The following is a 24,327-nucleotide window of genomic DNA, read 5'->3' on the forward strand; positions in this document are numbered from 1 at the left end:
AAGCCACAAGTAACCCAGTGTGGGTTACTTTCATGGGGCAGCAGGGAACAGAAAGCTCATGTGGAAGATGCAGACAGGTGGAGAGAACCAGCCAGGGAAGCTACCAGACCCATGCAGGCTGGGTGACTTTGGGCACAGGATGTGTCCCAGGGCTTGGTGCATGTCCTGTGAATCAAGATGATGACCTGTCTTACTCCTTAATTATGTGTCTAGATCTAGTAAAGGTTGTCAGTTATCTTGGCTCTCCTACACCTTCGGCCCCAGAGGGAAAGAATCAACAAACACCAAGAGAAAAATAACCCCTTTTCTCCCTTCTCTTTTTCTTTTTTAATTTAAGCTGCCAAATCCCTGATTTGTTTCATGAGTTTTTTCTGTAGTTATGCTCCTGACTCATAGCAAAGATCTGGGGGCCAGTGACGACTACAGACACCCAAAGCGTATCTCATCTTCATTTCTAGACTTTACTGTTTACCCCCTTCAGACTTACTGAAGGGGTGGGGGAACATAATATAAACAAATAGAAGATAATGTGCCAGACACACTCTCCCTTGGGAGACCATCACTCTCTTCCCACATTAGGTGGGGCTTTTGCTGCACTGTTTCAGGCTAGAAACCTTGCCTTGCACACAGCCTGCCATCCACACAGGCACTGTTGGGCAGACACAGAGCACAACTCAGCCTGGACAGAGCAGAACAAAGGCCCCCAGTCTCTTTTGTCCAGCTATTTAAGGCAGTCCTTGAATGCTATGCAAGTGTTTAGACAGTATATAGCATTTATGCTCTGAAACACAATGAAACAGAAAATAAAGATTAAATTTTAAATAACCTACTTAATGAGTAAATAATTTTCTTTTTTTTTTTTTTGGCGAGTTGCTCAAAATGGAGAGGAGACGCGAGCAGCAGCCCCGGCCACCGGCTGCTGATGCGACAGTTCTGGGCTCCTTATTGAAAACATCTGGAAGCTGTGAGCTGCTTTGTGCAGACAGGAGTTTGAAACTATCCAATCATTTCATATCCAAGCCCAAGTCCAGCGTTGCGGATTTCAAGGGAAGGAAAAGAGGGGGAAGCAAAAAAAAACCAAAAACCAAAAAACGCACTTGATCACACCATATGATCTGTAACTCATCCAGATAAAACTCCTCCTCCTCCTCCACCCGCTAACAGACCTCTTAATGACAAGGAAATCATGGTTATCCTGAAACAGACTGAACTATTGTTATCTGTTTCAAATTACTCTTGCCATACCGTTACGAAACACTGCAATGATGCAATCTGCAGAAATACTCAGGCGTATTAACTTTTTTAGCCGTGACTCTGATAGAACTAATGGAGCAGCAGATGAAAGGAAAAAATTCTCCCTGTTTTATATAAGGCAAAACCCACTTTTGGGCACTTAAAAGGAGGTGATAATAAACTCATCAGACAGTAAGAGAGAAGAATTACAATTTCAATTGCTCTTTTCTTAAAAGAAACCAGCTTTTTGGGAAGGCTTTTTAAAATTTTACATTTCTGGCACTTGCAAGGATAGACAAAACAAATTGCTTTTTTTGCTAAAACTAAATAAGGCAAAGGAAATCTGCACTCTAATGCTGCAAAGCCTCTAAGAGGAGCACATCCAATCTGGAAAGCAGAGCACATCCATCGTGTCTGCTGAGAGGAGGTCAGCACCCACGTGAAACCAGACTGAGGGTGGACACTCAAATGTGGACTTTGAAGCAGACCAGGCTGCTGTTGACCACAGTGAGCACTCACACCACACCAAGAGCCTTGGATTTCTCATGGCATTTCTCATGTTTGCAGGAGCACTGCAACACTGAGAGGAGTTTTGTGGCTGACCCAGTCCCACTGTGCCTGTCCATCTGCATCCTTGTGGGGTGGTGGTACTTTGGTCCAGAGCGGCATCCCTCTGGCCATGGCACGACCTACCAGCGTTCCACCAAGCTACAAGTGGCTCAAAAAGGCTGGTTGTGATTTTGAATTCCCCTATGAGGTAGAGCATGGAAAGAAGTCACAGAGAGGGACACAGTCTCCCGCAACCAGACATCACAGGAATCCTATCTGTGGCAAATCCATGCTGCTCTAACGGGGAAGGTCAGTGATGCAGCAACAAACCTTCACAATCCTGGTCCTAAAACACCTCCATATTCATCAGTTTGATTTAATCCTTGAGGCAAATCATCTGCAGTACCAACACAAGCTTTATTCTCCAGCCTCTCAGAAGAGGCTTAAACTCTCCCTAAACTTTGATATTTAAATCATATATTCACACCAAGGTCTGGAGAGAGGCATTTCCTCACGGAGCAACGCTTTGGAACAACACAACCGAGCTGAATTTAACATCAAACAATCTACTGTCCAGCTGCAGCCTGTGTCAGAGCTCAGACAGAACCGTCTAACAAACAGCTAAATAGTCATGAGGGAATGAGGAGGGCTTGGAAAGCTGTCAGACATATGGAGACACGGAGCATGTGTTTTGAGAAAATACAAAAACACCTTTAGAGACCTTCAGCCACTTCCTGACCTTCCCTTTTTCTAATATTTCTCAGAGACTCGGTGTACATTTTTCAGGAATTTCTATTGTCCAAATAACCGTCAGAAAAATGCCAAAGCTTTGGTCGGCCACGGAGCATGCCTGAACCTCCCTCCAGAGGAAGTCAACTGCCCATCTTACTGCTCCCAAATGGCTACAGGAGAAACACAACCCACACAAGAGATTAGCAACCCCTCAGCTGACTCTACATCACTTTGCAAGATCTGCTTCTTCCTTTACCAAAAATAACCTCAGTTGGGATGTCTAGCTGGCTGAAGTGCTGTGGGATCTTGGACCAGGCCACAGATATTTATTTAGCGTGTTCTGGGAGTTGAGAGAAATAGTTTTGCTGTCAAGCACTGGACATGTTGCTTTGCTCTGTGAGTTTCAACATCCTGAAAACAGGGAAGGGAAAACATGAATGGATAAAGCAGGAGCAGTCCCAGAAGAGGCTGTTGAGGAGCACCTGAGCTACGAACTGCAGGAACAAATCAGCTGCACATCCCCTGTGTCCTCCTGTCAGCTGCTCCCGTGCTCAGGCACTTCCCACCAGGGCATGGGGTATAATGACTTACAGATTGGGTCAAACACCAAAAACATGGGGACTTCTGTAAAGAATAACACAATCTGCAACCAAAACAAGGGGATGGAAGATAATGCTTTGATTTCACAGCTGGCACAGACCAGCCTGGAGCGGCTGAAGAAATGATGCTCACTTCTCTGCTCTCATCCAACTCTAAAGTTGGTCACAATAGATTTGCTTATGTTTTCCTTTATGGTTTTCAGTGGCTGGCAATAAACATGTGAATTTTACATGCACACAATGAGTGATAATCTTCACTAATTACTGTGATTTTCCTGGAAAGGAAGGATTACAATTTTGGGGATCTGGAAGGATATTGACATAAATGAAAGTATTTAAAAGAGCAAACTGCATTTATGGGAGCTTTCAAACCACCGTAAACATCAGTAATTTGTTCTACAGAGGTAAAGGAGGAGATCATTGTATGTGTCTCAAATGCAAGAAAAACAGGACGTTTCGTTATCTATAAAGCTCACAAATTCAAAAATCAATGGAGTTTTTCATTTTAATATAATCCATAATGAGAAAGCATATTCTGACATGACTGAGATAGATAACAGGATATTAGAAAGTACTGATTTACACAACTAAAAACCTGTGTTCTGTTCTCCCATAACAACACATTCTAGAAAGATTGAACCTCTACAGTTCAAGATAAGAGGTTAAAAATTAGTTCAAGTTTTTGTGCAGGAAAACAAAGCACCTCACAGAGCACAGGAAACATCCCTTTGTTGTGGGCAGGGCACAGGAGCAGGCAAACATCGCCTGAGCCACTCCAGGATGCCTCAGCATAACATGAGATCAGTGCCATGAAATGTCTGGTGGATGGTTCTATCTGATGAATTATGTCTTTAGCTAAAAACAGAGGAAGGGTAGCAGATTATGTAGATGAATTGGTGGATAAAGCCCAACAAAAATGACGTATGGCATGAGTGACTGAAATTAATGGACAATATAAAAATGACACATCTTGAACTGAGGAAATTATTCAACTTTTACCATTCTTTCATGCCTACAGTTTAAGGCACTGTAATCTAACTGAAAAACAGAGACGGGTCATTCAAATGAATAAATCATGCCAGAAAATGATTCAGTTTCCCTTCTGTTCTGTTTTTTATTTTTTTCTTTTTAACTGAAGTCCCTAGGACTCAGCCCTTAGGAAGCCACATGACCCAGTGTATTGTCCTGGCCGGGCACTCTGTCAAAATGGAAAAAGTTATCTTCTCTTTCATCTTGTAATTGAAAATCTGGGAAGGTAAGCGTTGGGAAAGCAGAGCACTGTACAAAGGCACCCATCATACTCCCAGGTCAGCTTTTTGCCTGGCTGCTAACGAAAGCAGTGGATTGAGGATACTGTGGCATTTGCTTTGCCCTTTCAATTTTTCTGTTTGCTTTGTGGGAAGGAGGATCTCAGCCCCCACGGGTAACTGAGATGCTCTGCGTGCAGCCAAGCCCCTCTCCCAGCAATGACACTCCAGATCACCCTCCTACCTACACTCACATCCAACCAATATTTTTGTGCCCTCTCTCCATGCGTTTGGAAACCTGAAATGAAATCCAACGCAAACTCTGGGAGGAGGCATTTGGAATCCAGCTCCCGCCTGGGAGGTCTGCTTTAGGACCACATGAGTATTCCTTTGCTCACTGTTTTATCCGTTTCCCTGGTAGTCCTCTGTAAAGAATATTAAACAAACATGTCTTTACAGCTCAAGAGCCCAGGAGAGAATGTTGACCCTGTGGAAAAAAACCTGGGTTTATCCATTTTTACCCTACTTTCATCCCTCTGGACTAAGGATATATATATACAAGGGTAAGGATTCATTGGGTCCACAAAGCCATCATTAAGGACTGCTACATCAATCCAGGCTGAGTATATTCTCTGCTACAGCCTGATTTTAGAAAGTATTTTTAAAGGAATTTCAGGGCATAAAACATGTATAATTACAGCCAGATATGTGGAAGCATCGCCATTAGTGAGAAATTTTCTCAAGAGTTGATGCTGCTCCAGAAAAAGAATAAAATATTTATTCTAAGGTTATAAACTAACATATCCTAACACCTCTACCAGCTCATCAAAGATCCCTCTACAGTAACATTTGTTGTTGCAAGGTTAAATCCTAACTGGAATGATGGGTCCCGAGCCCTGCTCCTATGCCTCTCCACTCAGTGAAAGCTAAGGAATGTCCCTGCAAACATGGGGAATGTCAGAAAAAATCAGGTGCTTTAGGGAAGTGTTAGTTACTGAGTCTTTGTGCTCCCCTCTCTCATTCCCTACTTGCCAGAGATGCTGCATTTCCATATATTTAATAGCTTTTTTCAATAGATAAATACACGTAAGACAATGGATGATTATAAATGGTGCCAAAAATGTCAAACAGCAGCATTTATTATATCCTGCAATTTCCCTGAGTTATCCTTTTGATTTGGACTGTCCCAGGAGCAGCAAATTGCTGTGCTGCAGATAAGGAAAATGGAGCATCTGAGATTTCTCGCCAGTGACTACAAGGAAAGGGTTGGTTTTGTTTTCTTAGGAAGAAAGACGAAAATGTTCTGAAGCTTTCTCTTGAGACTAAAATCCAAAACATTTACAAGACTCAGGAACACAAAACCTTGCAGATAACCAGAACTGATGCCAGCTCCATCAAAGCAAACCAGTAACAGAAACTGGGAAACTGGGAGGAATGCAGATTATGCAGCATCCTTCTCTATAGAAAAAAAAATAAATCTATTTTACAACAGTTAAACAATTTAACTACTTCAAGTTATTACTCCTCAGCTAGTCTTTTTTTGGCTGTCATGCAGCACTAGTCTTTTCTGTTTCTGTAGTTTGCCTTTTGGAGAAAAAAAAAAAGCAACTTCAAAACATGCAAGAATTAATGAAACCCATATGTGGGATACTGTCATTATTCCATGTTTATAAGAGGATCAGGTTTTGTTAAATGGGCTTACTTAATGCAGACACATAAGCAAAAATACCCAGCAAAAGATCTGAAAGCTATTGAAAGCAAAATATTTTAATAATTTAAACTAAAGCCGCTATATATTTTGGTGCAACTTTGTTTATGGCTTCTCTGACAGCTTATAAAGTTCTCCTAACCAGAGAAACATCTCCTAGATAAGATTTTACCTTTTTGACTCTTTTCACCCTCATACTGCATTTAAGCTGGGCCAACCCAAAAATCAATGGCTTATGGAAACATCTGTTGGTACAGACACATAATTTTGACTTTTTTCAACAGCTGTTATTATTTTATGCTCTTTTTTGGCTAGGCTAACTGGTAAGGCTGGAAGAAAATAAAAGTTGGGCTCCTTTCCTGACTTTAGTCTCTCTTTAGCGACTGCAGTCAGCACCTCGTTCCCCCTCCTGTACTGGAAGTTCGGAGGGGAAAAGTCTGAATGTCCCCCAAGTCTGGCCTTGCCCACCATACTCAGACAAGAAATAAAGGAAATACATCTCACCTAAATACAGGCTTAAAATACCCTCTTGCTGTTGCTGCTTTCTGCCCGTACAAGGGACTAAAACACTTTCCACTGCCCATCTTCCTGGCTCCCATTTGCACTTCCAACAGCAGTGCACAATAAACCTCAGGTCTGCCTTGCCTCCCCCTCTGCTACTTCATTGCCAAGATCCAGACATCTGCCAACATCCTCCGTAAAAGATAACACACGATATATTTGAAGAGCCAACCTGCCAAAAGGTATTTGGTGCTTCAGACAGCGCTACTTCCCAAACAGAGAACACGCACTGCTCACAGGAAGGCTTGCACAGAAACAGAATGTACTTTTCTCGTGAATCTGACCATTGCCGAACAAAAAAACAACCCCAAAACAAGAAATTCAACCAAAATATCCTATTTTCAACATTTAATTCAGCTGCTAGTTGAAACAAGACGTTTCTATCTAAATTCTGTTTTCTTGAAAGAGGAGAAAACAACTTACAAAGCTTTTAAAGAGCTCCAGTCTTTTTCAGTGTACATTCAAAATGTCAAGAGCCAAAGAAAGCCAATACCCCATGCACAGGTTTTTTTTCTTTCCCTTTGCTCTTTTTAACAGAGAAGACTTGTTTAATCTTACCTTCAAACTTCTTATTTCCCTGCCATGCACTCCTAGAGTCTGCGTCGGTTGTGCCAACACTTGCCCAAACGGACAGTAATAAAAAAACAGTTTAAACTGAAACTGCTGATCTAGAGGAGAGGGAGCCCCAGGTTTGCAAGCAGAGGAGATATTTCAGCATTAAAGAATTCTCGGAGCTCCTCCAAGACACAAATTTTTGTTGTCTGCTGCACTGTAAGGATTTTAAGCCCAGAAAGAAGCTATTTATTTAGTCTATATACATAGATTTATAACAAAGGCAGAGGATCCATCTACAGTCTTCTGGGTGCTTTTTGCATCGTTTACAGTATATGAAGTAAAACTCAGCTTCCTCAAAGACAGAAAAGAAGAAATAAACAAGGCTTGACAAGAAAAATTAAACACTGTCCCCCAAATACACAGCTGTGAATGAAAAAAGCTTTTTTGAGTTGCCTCTCGATGTCTCCTCAAAACACATTAAAACATAGAATGTGCAAGATGCCCTAAAACCCATTTCTGTCCACGCTGCAGAGAGGAGTTTCTCACCCCTTCCCTTTGTAAGACCCCAATCTTTACAGTCATGCCTCTCTTTGGTTATCTGCAGGTAGGAATATCTGGACATGATGAAAGCAACCTTCATTCTCTTTTAAAAGGCTCCAGAAGGTATATTACTGCTTTGTTTTAACCCTGGAGTGCAGGCATTTGAAGCTAAAACCTGTCTGCCTCCTCCTGGGCAAGCAGGTCAGTAATCATTTCCTCACCTTGTTATGGCCAGTGAGTTAAAAAAAGAAATAACAGTGGAACAAAATACCAAGGAATCCTTCTTTAATCTCAGTAGATTTTAACAGCCCATCCCTCTCCATGCTTTTGTTAAGAATCAGCACAGTATTTTGGAAAGGGAGAAGGGATTTCATACCCCTAAACACAAGATCTCAGACTGAAACTAACGTTTCAGAGAACTGCACCTCCAGCCTTTGAAAATGTGTATTTTGGAAATATTCCTCCCAACTGCTTTCAGGCATTTAGTATGTCCAGCTGTGTTAAGAAACCAAGTAAAAGTTCAGCGTCAAGTAATTCAGGATTATGATCTTTTTTTTTGATTTATGGAGGTAAGCAGAGTCTCAGACACAAGAAAAACAAGTCACTTGATGCTAAGCAGACTCAGTACCAGGGCTCAGACTAATGAGCAAGCAAGGGCGAGGCTTCACGTTCCTGCCTCTTATCTCAGCAGCTGGAAGGACCCAGCATGAGGAGGGAGAGCACAGGCAGAGACAGAGCCAGCCCCAAGGTACCTGCAAACACAGTGCTGGTGTTCCAGCGGGGAAGATGGAAATGCTCCAGGAGAGGGAGGCACGTGGCGTTGGATAAAGACGCAGGTAAGAATATGCCCCTCAAATAACTAAGTGCAAAAATAAGGAGAAACTACTATTAAGTGGCTGTAATGGTATTAGGGAGAAGTCTTTAGGGAGAAGTAATATCTATAATATCTAACCAGGCTGAGGAAACCATAAGCCACCCATCAGGCCTTCTGCAGATCTGAAAAGGAGAGCAGCATAACTCAGGTTAAACACAGAATAGCAACAATTCCTCTGTTTCAAACCACACAAACAGAAGAGAAAGCAAACAAGGTAATCCAGAAATATTTGCTCTATTTTTTGGATTAGTCTCCTGGGCACAGCTACCGCCTTCATTTTCACTGAGTACATCACTGGCACTAAGATGATAAACACAGCAAGAAGGTAGGGAGCAGTTAAATTCACCACTGCTCAAGAGAAAATCAGAAAGTTTGCTACATCAAGTACACGCTTATTTAGGCATAAATTTAATGTAAAAGTGAAGCAGAAAGAGAAGTGGATGGAGAAGAACTTTAATAGCTGCAAGAGACCAAGTACAAAAGAAAGCCTAGTTTAGAATCTGCTCCCATCTGCTAATTCCTATACAGCTGATGAAGTATATTTTATTAAACTATTGCAAAACATTTTATGCTCTTGTCACAGCCTCCTTGCTGGGGTTATTCCAAAGCAGAAGTCTAAACACAGACCACAGCAGAAAAAAACCAAAGTGGCGATGGAAAGGAGGTACAGCACCACTGAGAAGAACCTCTTTATTCTTTGTGTCTACCTGCTCTGGGGTCCAAGTTCAAAAAGTAACTCTTGTCCATGCTTTGTACCTGTCATTTGGAGACAACACCTCTTCTCCCAAGCCTTCTCCCAAAATTCAGAAGTGTTCTTGTCTTGAAAGTTTCAATTAATTTGGTATTATGACAGCAAGAACAGCTATGATTGCCCACAGCCAAACACAACACCAAGGCACTCCTCTGGCCCTGGGGGTTTTAATTCTGACCTGCAGCTGCCCTGGCTCAGCCAAACCCACTCCCTCCCAAACTTTTATTTTAGATATCACATACTTGGATACCAAATCACACAGTCCTTCTGGGCAGCCAACAACATTTGAATCATCCACTGCAACATTAACCATCTCTTTTTGTTTCACAGTCCCAATCTCCAAGACCTCCCCACCACCACCAGTCTGCCCTGTACAACAGCAAAGATGTCTCTGCCAAGCCAGAGAGCCAGCAGTCTGCTCAGATGCTGCATGAGGTGGCAAACATTTAGTTATCACCCAGGCTTTAATCTCATCTGATGTTTTAACAGTAGTTTGAGCCCAGAAAGATTCTGCAACACAGCTGAGTCACCCTGGGCCACACCAGGATGTGTATGTAACAGCAAGCAAAAACTGACACCGAGCAGAAACAGCTGAGATGCTGGAGAAAAAAACCCAGGTTTCCACCTTAGCATGAAATTAATACAATAAGGGAAGGTAAACAACCTAAAATAGGTGTGAAAAGGCTGAGAACGATAACAAAAAGGGAAATCTGTGAAAGGACCACAAAGGTGAAATGCATTTTGAGTCCATGTTTCCATGGAAAAAGTTTAACAGTACTTCTTATCTTCTTACTCCCATCATTCTTTTCATCCTTTGCTGGAAGTTAAAAGTCAGAAATGCTATGCCTGGATATTGCTAGAGCCTGCTTCATCAGTCGCCAAGAATTCCTGTTCATTTCTCCTGTCTGTCCCGTGACTACTCACAAAAGCCCAGAACAAATGTATAGGAATATAATTAAAAATCTATTTCTTGTATTTGTAAGATTTTCCTCTAAGTGTAACTTGCAACAAACTGCAAAAAAACGTAATCTACAGAAAAGATAAATGGTGATCTGCCTACACTGTAAGGGGCCACCTCTGGCTTCCAAAATATCAGAATGGAACTAGGTAATTTCCTTCAGAAGGATAAAAAAACCCAGTGATCTGATACACCACAGTACCCATTTGTCATAATAATGCAGCCTCCCTCAAAAGTCCACATATGGTCTCCCATGTTATCATCTCAGTTTTCTCTATATTTAGACCAGGAATTCAGTGAGCAGTAGCCATGTCTACTGTACAACAGCTACACCACAAAACTTTTAAGATATTTCAAACACAAATAAAGGAACCCATAGGGTAAAGAAGATTGGACCTTTCAAAAACAGCACAGTATTTTCCTTCATAAGGTACAATATTCAATGCCAGCATTCCTTTGCTAGAGTAACAGTCTTATACTTCCATTATTTTATGGAAAGTATGGTTCCATACTTTCATGACTGCTTAAAAAATGAATGCATCAAACCACTGGAAGAGAACTCCAAACCCAGGATTTTCTATACCTAAAATTTGTTAGATCTGTATTCTACAAACTTGTAAAATAACAGAGTCCTGATCCTAAAAAGCATTTCTGAAAGCTACTTTAATACACTGATGTAAAATAATTTATGAGTGAACCCCTTTGTCTGAAGAAAGCCATAAATGAGCATTGCAGAAGAACTCAGTTATTAGAACTTAGTAATTAAGCAGTTGTCTTCCATCTAAACCAATTCAAAACTACAGCAAGAACATACACACAATTCTGCCTTCGAGGCAACAGTGTCTGCAGATGAAACTGCAGGTAGATCTTGATGCTTTTAACAATGAGTGTGAAAAAGGAAGGATAAACTTTGCTGCAACTGGGCGGATAACAGATCCAGATGTTTTGTTAGGGAAAATGAGGAAATGATGAAAAACCAGAGTATCAGGCAGGAATCTTTGAAGAACAGTGGCTGAAGGGGAAGGTGTAGGGGAGGAGAATAAACTCACCATCTCACCAGAGATCAGCAGGGGCTGGCACAAGCCCCGTGGCCACGGTGGGAGCGGCGCAGGCGCCTTCATCTGCCCCGAGCAAGACCTGGGAGCAGCATCCCTGAGCTGAGCCGGGGATTTGGCTCCGTGTCCACGTTCCTGCCTCGCCCCTTAACATCCGTGAATCCTGTGACTGAGCTTGGAAACTACTGTCTTGAGCTGGGGATTATCAGCATTCTGGATAAAAAGGCATCGGAAATGCAGCACGCAGAGGAATTCAGTGCAGCACAAAAAAACCTGCCACAATAGTTGTATGAATGCCTTCAAGGCATGAGCAGTGATAAAGGCCAAACAAGAACCCCAGCCTGGTTTGAATTTCTTTTTCTTTTCCTTCCCCCAGCTTTTATTCTCGCTCTCTGCAGCTTGTGTGGCGATGCCCAGAGCAGCTGGCGAAAGCTGGGGTGATGTGTCCTACACAGCGATGAATTCACTCAGGGCTGGCCAGCTGACACAATTTCCTCACAGAGCTCAAAGCCTCTGCTCTGAGCATCCGGGGCAGACACAGGATGCTGGTGGGTGTGAGAAAGGGCCTGGCAGATGACTAGCCCAAAGCCTTGACCCGATGGCTAAGTGTGTGTCAGCCTCCAGCATTAATGCCAGGCTTAGGGCAGGCTCCCTTTTGGCGCAGTTTTTCCATGTTTACTGTAGTTACAGGACAACATTTACAAAGAGAGGGTTACCTAAGTGATTTTGAAGAGGCAGGGTGAGAACACAGTCTATTGTTAAGGCTGCACTTTCCACCACCAGACCCAGCTCTGACTTGTTTCCAACACTTCAGCCACTTGCTCTGAAATCGTCCAAGCTGTTGAGGAGATTCCTATGCTATTCTACAAGCCCTTTGGAAAAAATAGGGATTTGCAACCCCCATCCCATATTATGTACATGTGTACATCCATGCATATGAAGAAAATGAACTTCAGTGCACAAAACCAACCTGAATTTTTTCAGGTCCTCAGGGTGAGTAGCTTGTTAAAATAGTTAATTCCTAAGAAAATAAACTGGAGGCTGGAGAACTATAACAACCCCTTGTCTTGGGTCACGAGTAAGGTTCAGTAGTTTGGAACCATGAAGCACCACTTGATCTGACAACAACTGCACCAGACTCTACTCCTCAGCACCAGCCACAGGAGGTGGGTGATACTGTACACCTCAGCCAGAATTTTATCCATTTATCTGAACACTCCAAGGAAGAGAAAGATGAGCGATTACAGTTGGGGAGAAGGAAAAATCCGTGCATTCTTCACACTTCTCTCCAGCCCAACACTCATCTCAGTGCCAAATGCATCTCTACTCTCTCCCAGAAGCTCTTTTCCATCCCATTCTTCCCACCTTCATCTCCTGCAGTCCTGCCATCCCAGTCCCTTTCCTTTGCTCACCCTGCCAGACTCTGGCCAAGCAGCTCCTTGCTCTTCTCCTTGTTCATCAAAGCACAAACCTGGGGGCCTAAAAACCAAAACCAATGGCAACAACAGAGCTGAGCCTCTGTCCTGACAGCATCATCTCCCTTATCTGTAACAACTCGCAGGAAGGAGGTTTCCTGGCCTCCCTAGGTGGTCTTGCAACAGTTTTATGATGGTAACAGGATGTTTTCACAACATCCAGCCTAAATCATCCTGGCAAATTAACAAATCAGTAAATTAAACTGCCATGAAAATCTGGGACTTTAATAACCACTATTACATGTTGGCAGACTGCTGGATTACACAATGGTTTTCTTTTTGCTGCACCGAATGAATTTAGTTCTTTCAATCTCTTCTCATATTTCTTAATCTCTACTCATTGTTTCCCTCTGGACACTTTCCAATCTGCCTGGGTCCTCTTCTGAGCAGGGCACCCCAAACTGGATTTGATGGCACTGATGATGGTTCCACACTTAGACAAGTAAGTCACCTCCCGCACCTTACGGAGGACACTCCTTCAAATACAACTCAAAACAAGATTCGTCTCTCTTGCAATAGCTCTTGCTGTTGATTCATTTGTAATCCACTAGAAATCCTCAGTCTTAATTTACCCCATCCCACTCCAGCTTAAACCTGACTTGGTAAAAGTGCATTTTGCTTTGCCCTTTGCAAATGCAGCACTCACTGTCTGCTTTTATCTCTTATCTGGATGTGCTCTCCAATTTCTTAAGGTCACTCTGAACCCTGACCCTGTTTTCTCAAGTGCCTACAATCCCTCCCAACCTGATATCATCTGAGTGTTATAAACATACCTCCATCTTCCAAATCATGACTGAAAATATTGCAAGTTTCCCCCCAGAAAGTGACCCTGCTGATATATCAATTGTTACTGCGCTACTTCGATCAGTGGAGAGATGAAAGTGCAAGAGTTTTCTAAGCTTCATTCTCTGCAACTTCTGAAAACACTGGCATTAATTTAATACTGATTCCTCTGGTAAAGGTAGGATGCATTCAATTCAATAGGAATTAACTAATACAATTAATAAATGCAATGGGAAGGCTATTTCTCAGTGAACTCTGTTCCTGAGGTCAGCCAGCTACATTTCTCAGTCACAGGCTCAGACAACCAAAGCCGTGGGATGAACCCAGCAGCAAAACCTTCTCCATCCTGCCATGTGAAGAAAAAGATTCAGAAGAATCACAACCAGTTTCTGGGATCAACACAAGAGAAGCATATTTTAAACTGTTGCTTTACTTTTATGATGCTGGAGCCTCAGGCTCCATTTAAAATTATTTCAATACCACAGCATGCAGAAGCCAAACTAAATTTCTCATCTGAGTTAAAAATTATTCCATTTTATAAACGCTAAAGTCTCATTTTAATAGATCACATTAAGTGACTGTCCCAGCTCTACTCAGGATTCCCAAACTAAGCAGGAAGATAAGGACCAGGATGGTCTTCATCAGGATAAGCACCCACTGCCCACTACAAAAGGAGCCTGGGAAGTTCTGGTTACTGAGTTTTATATTGTATAGATACAACCTCTGAGAAAATATTCTGGAAATTTAAGAAACAGGTAATTCAAAAACTCATTTTAATTGGGGAAAAAACCCACACATTTTTCCACTGTTTTCTTTTCAGTGCTTATAACCCTACAGACTATAATTTTCCTCAACATTTTTTAGCAGCAGCTTTTCCATGCCATGCACAAGAGTCTTCTGAAACGACTACAGGAGAAAGTGTGAGAACACACATATGTAACACTGGCATCACAGATCCAGCTAATTCTAAAAATTCTTCACAATTTTTCATTCTTCAGAACCCAGCTTAGAAGAGTTTTCCTCCTTCCCTCTCCAGAGTACTCAAGCTACTGTCCTGCCACCCATACAACAACTATACAAGAATTATACAAAAACTATATAAGAAATTGCACTTTTTAAACTCCAAGACTGCTTTTTTTTTTTTTTTAGTAATTTGTGCTCATGAAAAGCAGTGTGCAAATTTCTCACCTAAAAAACAGGGGTTAACAATAATTCCCAAGATCCAAAACTGCCGACAGCATCAGTGAGGCTGCAAAATACCTGCAGCTCCTGACCAGGGGCAAGCAACAACACTTCTATTTGCAGCAAGTTAGGAAAACCACCTTTGCTAACCATAAAATGGCTCTGTAATGAGAAGCCAAGGAGCACCTGAAAGACTCCTGGCTACAGAAAGAGGCAGCACTAAATAAAGCAGAGTCAGGACGTGGCAGCAGAGGCACAAAGCGCGATGGCTTTCACCGGCAGGCTCTGACCCAGCCCACATGTGTGAATTAAGCTCTATTTATAAGCCTTCCACTTTCTGGTTGTGGGGGTTTTTTCTTGGTTTTTTGTTGCCCTTTTTTTTTTTTTCTTTTTTTAATGACCTTAATATAGTGCAGTTGTTATTTGTTTCTGTTGAACGTAGCAACAGGAAACCCTGTCAGTCTTGCAGCAAACTTTCCATTCCCCTGGCACTCCCATTCCTGCCTCGGAAAAGCCAGATTTCTGAAGAGGTGTTTGACAGGGTGGGAGGGAGAGGAAGAAGAGAAGAAAGCACACACATAAAACCAAAAATGCCCATAAAACATGCAAAATGGAAGGCAAATTTAATGATTTTTTTTTTCTTTTGTCCTTGTTTGAAAGTAAAAGTCCTAATTTTCATTTTCTAAAGATTTCTTACTTCAATACCAGATTTGGAAGTACTGGTCAGGAAAATTATCTTTAATAAAGGGGTTTTAGTTAAAAAAAAAAAGCAACACCTCAGTAGCATCTTTACACTCACACATTCCAGTAATGAAAGACTTCCATATCAGACAGCACAAATTTTAGCTTGGAAAATTACTTTCTCTAGTCCCTGGCTAACCCACCAAGCAAACAGCTACAGAAATTAAGCCTTAACTTGTTAAAAACATAATAATATTTTATAATAATAATAATATAATAACATAATTTTATTACATGCTTTGGCAAGACTGTTGTGCTACTCAAAGAACTTTACTGCACGATGAGCAAAGATTTTTGGAGCTCCACCCTTCAGTGTAAACTCATCCCCACAGTATTTTATCTTTTAACAGCTTCATAATGGTAGGGGAGCACACAAACCCAGCCACTCAAAGGCAACGTGCTCCAACACAAGGGTGCCATCAGCTTACCATTTACAAAACACCTTTTCAGAAACATAAAACACAGGAGTAAATACAAATCCAGCTAGGAAAGGTAAGACCAAAAAAACCCACAGCTTCTGACAAAGCAGAATTTGTATTAGCGGTGCTTTAAATGAAAATTATGTTCATGTACAGCTAAACATACTTTTTTTTTTTTTTTTTAATCACACAGTCCTTAAATATGGCAAAGAACAAGTAACAGAATACAATACCAGTGGGTTCCTGATTCATGGCATGATCTTTTTATATTGTTTCAGTGACAAGCGGAATATAGACCTTTCCCCCACATTTGATCCCTATACATCCTCCCATTATTAATTTTTCTTCCAGCTAAGGCACAAACACCCCCTGCCCATGCTGCATGTAAAACTCAGAGTCTGTGCATACACCAACATCAACCACAGCCCTTCTGCCAAAAAGTCCCTGGAAACACAAATCACGAGAGGGGACGGACAGACTCCCCAGGACCACCCCAGCAGCAGTGCAGGGACCTTGAAGGTGCTGCTGGCCCCCACACAGCATCACCACCCTCAAGTGCATTCCAGCACATGGCTTTTGTCAAATCATACACAAATCTTGGTACAACCTTGCCCCATGAGGAACCTCTTGGCTCAACCTGTCTGTCACCGGCTGAGAAAACACAAATCTGCCTTAATCCAGCGGATGAGAACGCAAGGGTTAAAAAAGCCCTGGCTATTTTTAAAAGGCCAAAGCAACATCACTGGACATTGTTCAGCTTTGCAAAGGCTACAGAAAGGAAACCAGCAGCGGTGGTGTTTCTTTATAAAGCACAGCAAAGGACAAGGTGGCAAGACCTGCACTCACCACTTCCTCTGCGCCGTCCTTCTGAAAATCCACCTCATCATCAGTTTTCATTTCCAACCTCCCTGTGCAAACAGAATGTCAACAAAGGCAATTTAAAAACAAATTTCTTTCAGAGCTACTAACATTTTTTTGTTTACTCAAACCAGTCCCCCTCCCCACAAAAAAGAAAAGAAAACACAACACACAAGACCCTTCAACAAGTCCATTTGAACCCCTCGAAGTCCATTTGATTTCCAAATGGACTTGGTTTCATTGCTGACTTCGCTGCTTCCTTGCTATTCATTTTAACAACTATCATATCTGTGACTGAAGGAAACCATGAAACAGCAGCAAGCATAGGGTGAAACTTCTGAAAACCTGCAGGTGAGGGCAAGCAGATCTTGTCCATGTATTTTCTTGACTCCCGTTCATCTCCATAAAGAACCAAACTTTTTGCTATTTTTCTCTTTACCATAACCCAAAGATAACACAAGAAACTAGCCTTGTCTGCTCTCAATATTTTAAGCATTGCCAAAAAAAAAAAAAAAAAAAAAAAAAAAAATTAAACAAAAGTCACAAGCTGAAAAAATTCAACCCACCTGCACTGCCTTACGGACAAGAGAATGACCCCCGTGGACTAAGAAAGCAAAAACTTTGCTGCTGGAGTTTACAAAGTCTCAGCTGATTTTCCCCTTCTCCACAGTCCCGTGATGGTGTCACCACCACAGTTGCAGAAACTTCATGTCCCAGCTGCTTCCTCTGCCCAGCCAAGTTTTCATTAGTCACCATTCCCCAGGGGTTCCCCCTGCTTACCTTTTTCTGGCATGAAGTCAAACATCGTAATTCTCTTTCAACCCTAAGCTAAGGACTCTCATGACACAAAGGACACTTTTAGGGGAGTGAAGTGATTTTACCAAAGCCACCCAGATGGAGAGTGACTGTGTCAGGACTAAACCCCCCTCTAATCCCACTCCCACTCCGATTTCTACTAAAAACAAACACTGGATGGATGACAACGCCTTCTTAAGGGCGACGTATGCTCACAGTGAGTTACCTGTACAGGGATTTAGCAAGAGGAGCCTCCCATCTTCATGGGGAAATCGTCCCAACAATCGCCACTAATTGTTTTCCACTAGCTTTAATGTCTACCCTTGTTTTTTGGGACCATCTGCTTTTGCAATGATTTCACCTCTAATGCATGAATTTGTGGGCAGACTCAAGAATCAGATGTAATACTACAAATTTCTGTGAGTCCCATTTGCTGGGAGATCTGCTACAGGGTCACGGCAATGCCACCATGGTTGAGATGCCGATCCAAAGACAGAACAGCAAGTAAGAAACACTTGGTGCACTGAGGATGGTAGAAGCAAGCTCACCCTGCTGGGTAAGAAATGGGGGATGAAGACATTTTGCCCTCAGGATGAAATTCAAGAAAATTTTTTCACTCTGTCACTTCTTTCTAAATCTCCATTAAGAAATATCCCAAAGGAAAAGCGCTATAAAGCTGTCACAAAGGTCTCGGGGCATAGAGCCCCTTGTTGCACACGTGGCACCATTAGTGACATTTGTTACCTGCTCATCCCGCCACTCTAACACGGGAAGGAAATTGTGCCAAGAGCTTTTCCATAGTGAAAATGCCACTGATAAGAACGAGGTGAAGACTCATAAGGTGATATTCTTCTGGCAATGAAAATTTTCTTGAAACGCTGAGATCTACAGGAGATATTTCTCCCAGGAGAATAGCTAGGGAGCAGTAATTACAGTATTTGTTATTTAAGATGGCAGACCCCAACCATACACTCTAACCTTGCTTGGTTCGGTTTCTGCCAAGAAACTGCAACTACTCTGAGGTGTTCTGTCAGCACAAACCCATGGCATTTCTTCTCACTCAGCCTGGCTATGTGGTATGATTTCATAACCTAACTCCTTTCCTTTTTAATGACTGGCATCTACGTGCCTGACTAGCAGATAATGTGCTTGCAGAACCCTTTACTCAGCTCTCACGCAGTTCTGAGTCTAAAGCTAACAGTAGGAGGAGATGCCTCAGGAAAGCAGGATCTACCTTCATCAGCTTCCTTCAAGGTTGTGACCAGTCACTAGATACCTGTCTGGATAAGGAAATTAGACTTTTGAAGTCTTTGTTTTGGGGGTAGGAGGAAACTAAGCAGAGGCAATGAGATAAACAGGTGTATATCTGGGAGCAGCTTCACAATATAAAAAAAAATTAAAGACCTCAATGATCTGGAGTAATGGCAACAGCAATTATCAGCTGCTTACATCGCTGATAAATTACCATGACAATAAGGCCCTCTGACTACATGAGTTTCTGAGAAATGGCCTTGTGACCCACACTTCCTTTGGGAAGATTTGATTGTATTTCACTGAAAAAAGCTGTGATTCATTCTGACAGCTGATGAGCCCAGCATGGATACAAAATCCTCTTTACAAACCCACACTGCAGGGAAAACTCCCCAGCACTGGAACAGCAGAGAAAAACTGAAGGCTGCCACTGAACTCCTACAAAAAACATACTACCCAAGGCTAGACACCAACATGAAAAATGTACAAAATTTATAAACAACAAATCAGTCTGTTGAATTACTGCCATATCAAAGTTCTAGATGGTGCTCTATAGGAGATCAGGTTCAGAAATATTCCAAATAGTGACCTTGCATTCATATCAGTCACTTGCCTCTGCTTAAAGCCATTTTTTTAATTTGGGCTTCCCAAACATTTTGATTCAAAATAATCCTAAAGTACTTCAAGAAAAAATACTACAATTTAAATTTTGGGTTGTGCGGCATCTCACTGCACATAAACAATTTCTGCTGAAGGACAGATTATTTATTATTTTATTATTCACACAATTTTATTCCAAGACCTTTCAGCCCTAAATCCTTTGTATCTTAAATCAGTAACAGGATCACCTCCTTTTTTTCCTCCCCTTTCCATATCCTAATACAGAATGATGACTTAACATTACTTTCCTACTTTAGCTACTACATTATTGGACTGTCTGGTCCCTTTTACTTTTAAAACCTCACCTAGACAATGTCATGGCTCAAAGAATCCAACCAGAGGTAAAGACCTGGACTGTACAGATAGAGCTGGCAGAGCCAGAGGCTCCTAGGAAAAGGAGCCCAGCCAAGTATTGACTTACAGCCACTCCCATCCATTGAACTGTCATACCAACACAGCATTAAAACAGGTTCCTTCTGAAAACAGCTTTCTATTTCACCTTTAGACCTTTCTGCTTATTTACGAGTGAACTCCTGACTCATGTTTACTGGTTATCTCTTGACACACAAACATTCTAAAAAGCCTGAACTCAACAAAAAATGGATTTGCTGGACCCTCCATCAACACTCCCCTGTCCTCCAAGCCTTTATCCTGCCCTCAATTATTCTGCTGTCATGTATCAGAACAAGCTCTCTACCATCAACCCATGCTGCATTTAGACTGAAGAAACAGCTCTTAGCACCAGAGCAGGGAAACAGTTTTGTAACTTCACAACTTCATGATTTATATAATGGCAGATTTTCTTTTCATCATTTAAATGCTTTGTTTGTTTGCTTGCTTGCTTAGTGCTGGGAAAGCAAGAGGCACTGTATCATTTTCTCAGAGCAAAGAAAAAATGGCAACTGAAAAAGTTCAGCTGTTTCCATTTAACAGCTGCCTGAACAGGTGGGATACACGGATCAGATTAGCTCCGTGCTTCAGTACCAAATTCACCTACCATTAAATCCCAGGCTGGAGCAACAAACCCATTTCTTTTTTATTCAGTGTACCCCTTTATCTCCCTTCCTGGAGTTACCTGGTGATGTTTTCCATTAGCTCCTGCTGCATGGACCCGAGGCTTCTATGCTGTCCCCAAGTCCCACCGCTCTCCCCCATCACCATTCATCCATGGGGAACACCAGTCCTGCTTCCCAGCCCACAGGAGCCAGTAAATCTCAACATCCGAGTTCCAGCACTGCTGAAAGGCACTGGCAAACACCGCCGGCCGCTCTGCCCGACAAAAAAGCTCGGAAGCCCGGAAAAGGCAGCGGGGGTAGGGCTCACTGGCTGCTTTAAATGACCTAATGCTGCCAATTAGGAAGCAGCTTTGGGGATTCAGAGGGACACTGGCAGCTGGCTCAAGTCGACAAGTAAAGAAAATCAGGAGAGCCTTAGACGTTAGTAAAAATAAAGGGGAAAAGCGAAGGAGCAGCACCAAGGAAATGAACCCTCATGCCCACATGGAAAGCTTGTAACTTGAAGATGAAGTAATCCAAACAGCTCCCTCCCATTCATTTCTTCTCCAGCAAGGATTTACGTGCTAGAAATTCCTCTGTACGAATTCACAGAAGATGACGTTCTGTTCTTACCTCCAGTGCCAGACAAGCAGCATGCATTTGAATTGTTAATTTTTATGTGCAACTAGAAATAACTATGTATTATATGTAACGAGAAAACCTCCAACACCTCCTCTCAAACACAAGCCTCCAGCTCTTACTTCCTTTACTGATGATGTAACAGAGACGCGCCCACAAAGAAAAAGCTAAAAAGTAGGAAAGACTTTTTCCTACCTGTAACAGGATCAGCTCCTTGCACTGCCAGGCTGATATTCTTCTTTGTTGAGGAACTTAAATCCATTTGTCCATTAAGGCTGGCTCCAGCATCCACTGCGGCCTGGGGCTCAAGCCCCACTTTTTCTGCAGCAGGTACTTCATGGGAACAAGGTGTCTCTGCTGCAAAAACCACTGCATCAAAACTTGTTACCATTTTAGGAACTTTATCCAGAGAAGAGGCATCATTAGACGATACCAAACTCTTCACTCCCACATTTTCCAGTGACTCAACTGCCTGTAAGCGGCAGGAACACGGCGAGAAGGGCACTGCAGGTACAGCTGGGCTTTGCTTTCCACGGGGCTCAGCCAAGCCCTCCCCCCGAGGCGCTGTCACGGCAGGAGCAGCGTCGCTGTCGCCGGCTGGACAGACGGTGTCGGTGCTGGAGTCGCTGTCACACGTGGGCTCCTCCGCGATGGGCTGGAGCGCCGCCCGCGGCAGCACGCTCTCCGTGTCCTCCTGCTCCTCTGCATATGCTGCGACAGGGGCTGCTGCCACCGGCCTGGGCACCTCCTTACCCTCATCACCCGGGGCTCCCACCTCTGAGGCATGCCTTAGCTCGGGGCTGCTGCTGAGGGGGGGCATTCGCTGTAGGGTTTGAGTGGGGTCTTGTTCTTGGCTCAGCCCAGAACTCGGACAAGGGTCACTCTCTGTACCCTGTGACTCATCTGCTGATGCAGGTCCATGCATGGTGCCTTCTGCTGCAACCTCTGCTGCCGCCTCGCAAACTTCTTTGGGCTGGTCTGTTGCTTTCAGCTCAGCATCCACATTGCTGCTGCCCACCACAGGCCCCCCCAGACCGCAGGCAGAGGGTTTCACAACAGCAGCAAGGAGTTCCTCTGATAAAACCTGCTCATTGCCATTCACATGAGCCTCCCGCTCAGGCTCAGCTTTGCCTTCAACTTGCTGCGAGCGGCCCTGCTCTGGGGGACCCTCATCCCCGGCATGGTCCCCAGGCCAGGCAGCAGCCACTCCACCATGCTCCCCACCGTGCTGCCAGGCGAGCTTTGCTGAGCCTGCCCTCGCCGCCACTGCTTCCTGGTTTTGTTTAGATTCCTCATTATGAGTTGCAGAGGGTGTGCCTATTAAATCATCCTCGGCACAGTCTGCGCCCTCGGCACATGGAGCTGATCCAGGGTCGTTACCTTGCAGAGCTGCCTCCTGCCCGGGAGGTGCCACTGCAGCATCTCCCTCCTGACTCGGCCCCTCTCCTCTGGGTAGGGGAGAGGGAGATTCCACCTTGCTGCTCCTCCCCTCCTGCTCTGAAGCACTTTCTGCTTTTTCTGCTCCAGCCTGGGCAGGCTCTTTCTCTGCCAGGCCTGTGCTCTCATCCTCTGGAGGGAGCAATGCAGGCTCACGTTCCTCACGTTCGCTCTGCTGAGCAGTGTCTGGTTTGAAGCTGGAGCCCATTTTGCCTTCAACGCCACTTTGAGCAGCATAAGGGTGACAGGCAGCAACTTCCTGACCACTGCCTGCAGAATCTTTGCTTCCTCCATCTCTGCAGCTGCTGGTATCAGTTCCTACTGGCTCCTTTTCACTGCTCTCCACGGCTTCAGCCCCAGCGATCTCACCACTCTCCTGGCAATGTGCAGGTTCTGCACCACTTTCATTAGATCCACCAATCTCTCTGTTTTCAGGTTCAGCATCAGGGCCATCAGTTTCCACATTGCCTTCCAGTGAGGACAAGCTGGATTTTCCATCTGCGCAGCCCGCTTCCACTTGCTCTTCTTGCTCCCCACTCTCACTGCTGCCAGGGACTTCCAAACCAGGAGCAGGTTTTGATGCACACGCAGGAACCTTCACTCCATTCACTGCTGGCAATGCTTCCCCAGTGCTGGCAGTGATCTCCTGCCTCCCTGTGACACTGGCATCACCCTGGCTTTCCGTGAAGTCGCCGTTTTCCTGAGCAGCGCACGAGTCCTGATCAACCTCTCTGTTGCTGCCAGTCTCGCAAAGGTCAGCAGAGACACTGCCAATGTCACCGTGTGCATCTGCGCCGTCACAGGCCGGTACCGCTCCCACATTTGCATCCTCCCCATCCAAACACTCAGTGCCATTGAAACCACTGAGTAAGGGCTGAGCAGCGCTGGATGACTGTTCCTTAGCTGGGTACTTCTCTTGCAGGTTTGCAGTCCTCTCAGCAGGCTCTGCCATCCCATCCTCTGCCCGCCGCTGGCCCTTGTCCCTCTCAGGTGTCCCGGCACAGTTCCTGCACTCAGTCTGGCCCATGGCCACATCCAGGCCCTCCGAGGAAGCCGGGGCTTCACCTGCAGCTGCAGCCACAGCAGCGGCGCTGTCAGCAAACTGCTCAGCACTCTGCGCTTCCTGACGGGCACTGTCTGTACTGCCCACGCCAGCTCGGTCCAGAACAACTCCAGCCGATGTCATTCCAGCTTCCTCATTTGTATTTCCAGAGGATGAAAGATTTACAGCACCATTTACACTAGCACACAAGCTCACAGTGCTGTCCTCATCTGATACAGTCCCAGAGCCCTCTGCAGATCTTAGCCCCGCCTCTCCTTCCTTTTTACACAACATCACTGTGTTTTTACTTTCACAGAAGCTCGCTGGACTGTTTGCACCCCCCAGGCTAACCGTGTCTTTCGGTGCATCATTAAAAGCTCCCAGACTGCTGTTGTTGCATTCCTCCTCCTGCTGGGTTTGGTCTGAGAGCTGCCCAATGTCCAGGTGAACCAGATCAGATGGATTTTCCTGCCTTTCTTCTCTTGCCATTTCTTCCAGGCTCTGAGAGGTAGTGGTGAGGTGACCCTCTGGCTCTGCTCCTTTCACACAGCTGTCTCCAGAATCTCCCAGTACAGGTTCTGTCTGCTGCCTTAAACACTGTAACAAGACACAAAAGAAAAAAAAAAACAAAACAAACAAAGCACACTTTATTTTGTCATGCAGTTACTCAAGACCTGTATCTACCTAG

The 24,327-nt window shown here is 43.8% G+C and overlaps 1 protein-coding gene across 1 annotated transcript in view; it reads right to left on the minus strand.

The window, feature by feature from the left end:
* AKAP13 (A-kinase anchoring protein 13) overlaps nucleotides 1-20,721 on the minus strand; it is a 95,991-nt gene extending 75,270 nt beyond the window's left edge. The window contains exons 1-2 of the mRNA XM_040077489.2: nucleotides 20,602-20,721; nucleotides 16,809-16,870 (exon numbers count right to left, since the gene is read on the minus strand). Coding sequence (XP_039933423.1) covers nucleotides 16,809-16,859 — 51 coding nt within the window. The 5' untranslated portion in view covers nucleotides 16,860-16,870; nucleotides 20,602-20,721. The remainder of the gene's footprint in view (nucleotides 1-16,808; nucleotides 16,871-20,601) is intronic.
* Between the last annotated feature and the right edge of the window lie 3,606 nt (nucleotides 20,722-24,327).

This window comes from Hirundo rustica, chromosome 13 (assembly GCF_015227805.2).
Source record: "Hirundo rustica isolate bHirRus1 chromosome 13, bHirRus1.pri.v3, whole genome shotgun sequence".
NCBI classification, from domain to species: domain Eukaryota; kingdom Metazoa; phylum Chordata; class Aves; order Passeriformes; family Hirundinidae; genus Hirundo; species Hirundo rustica.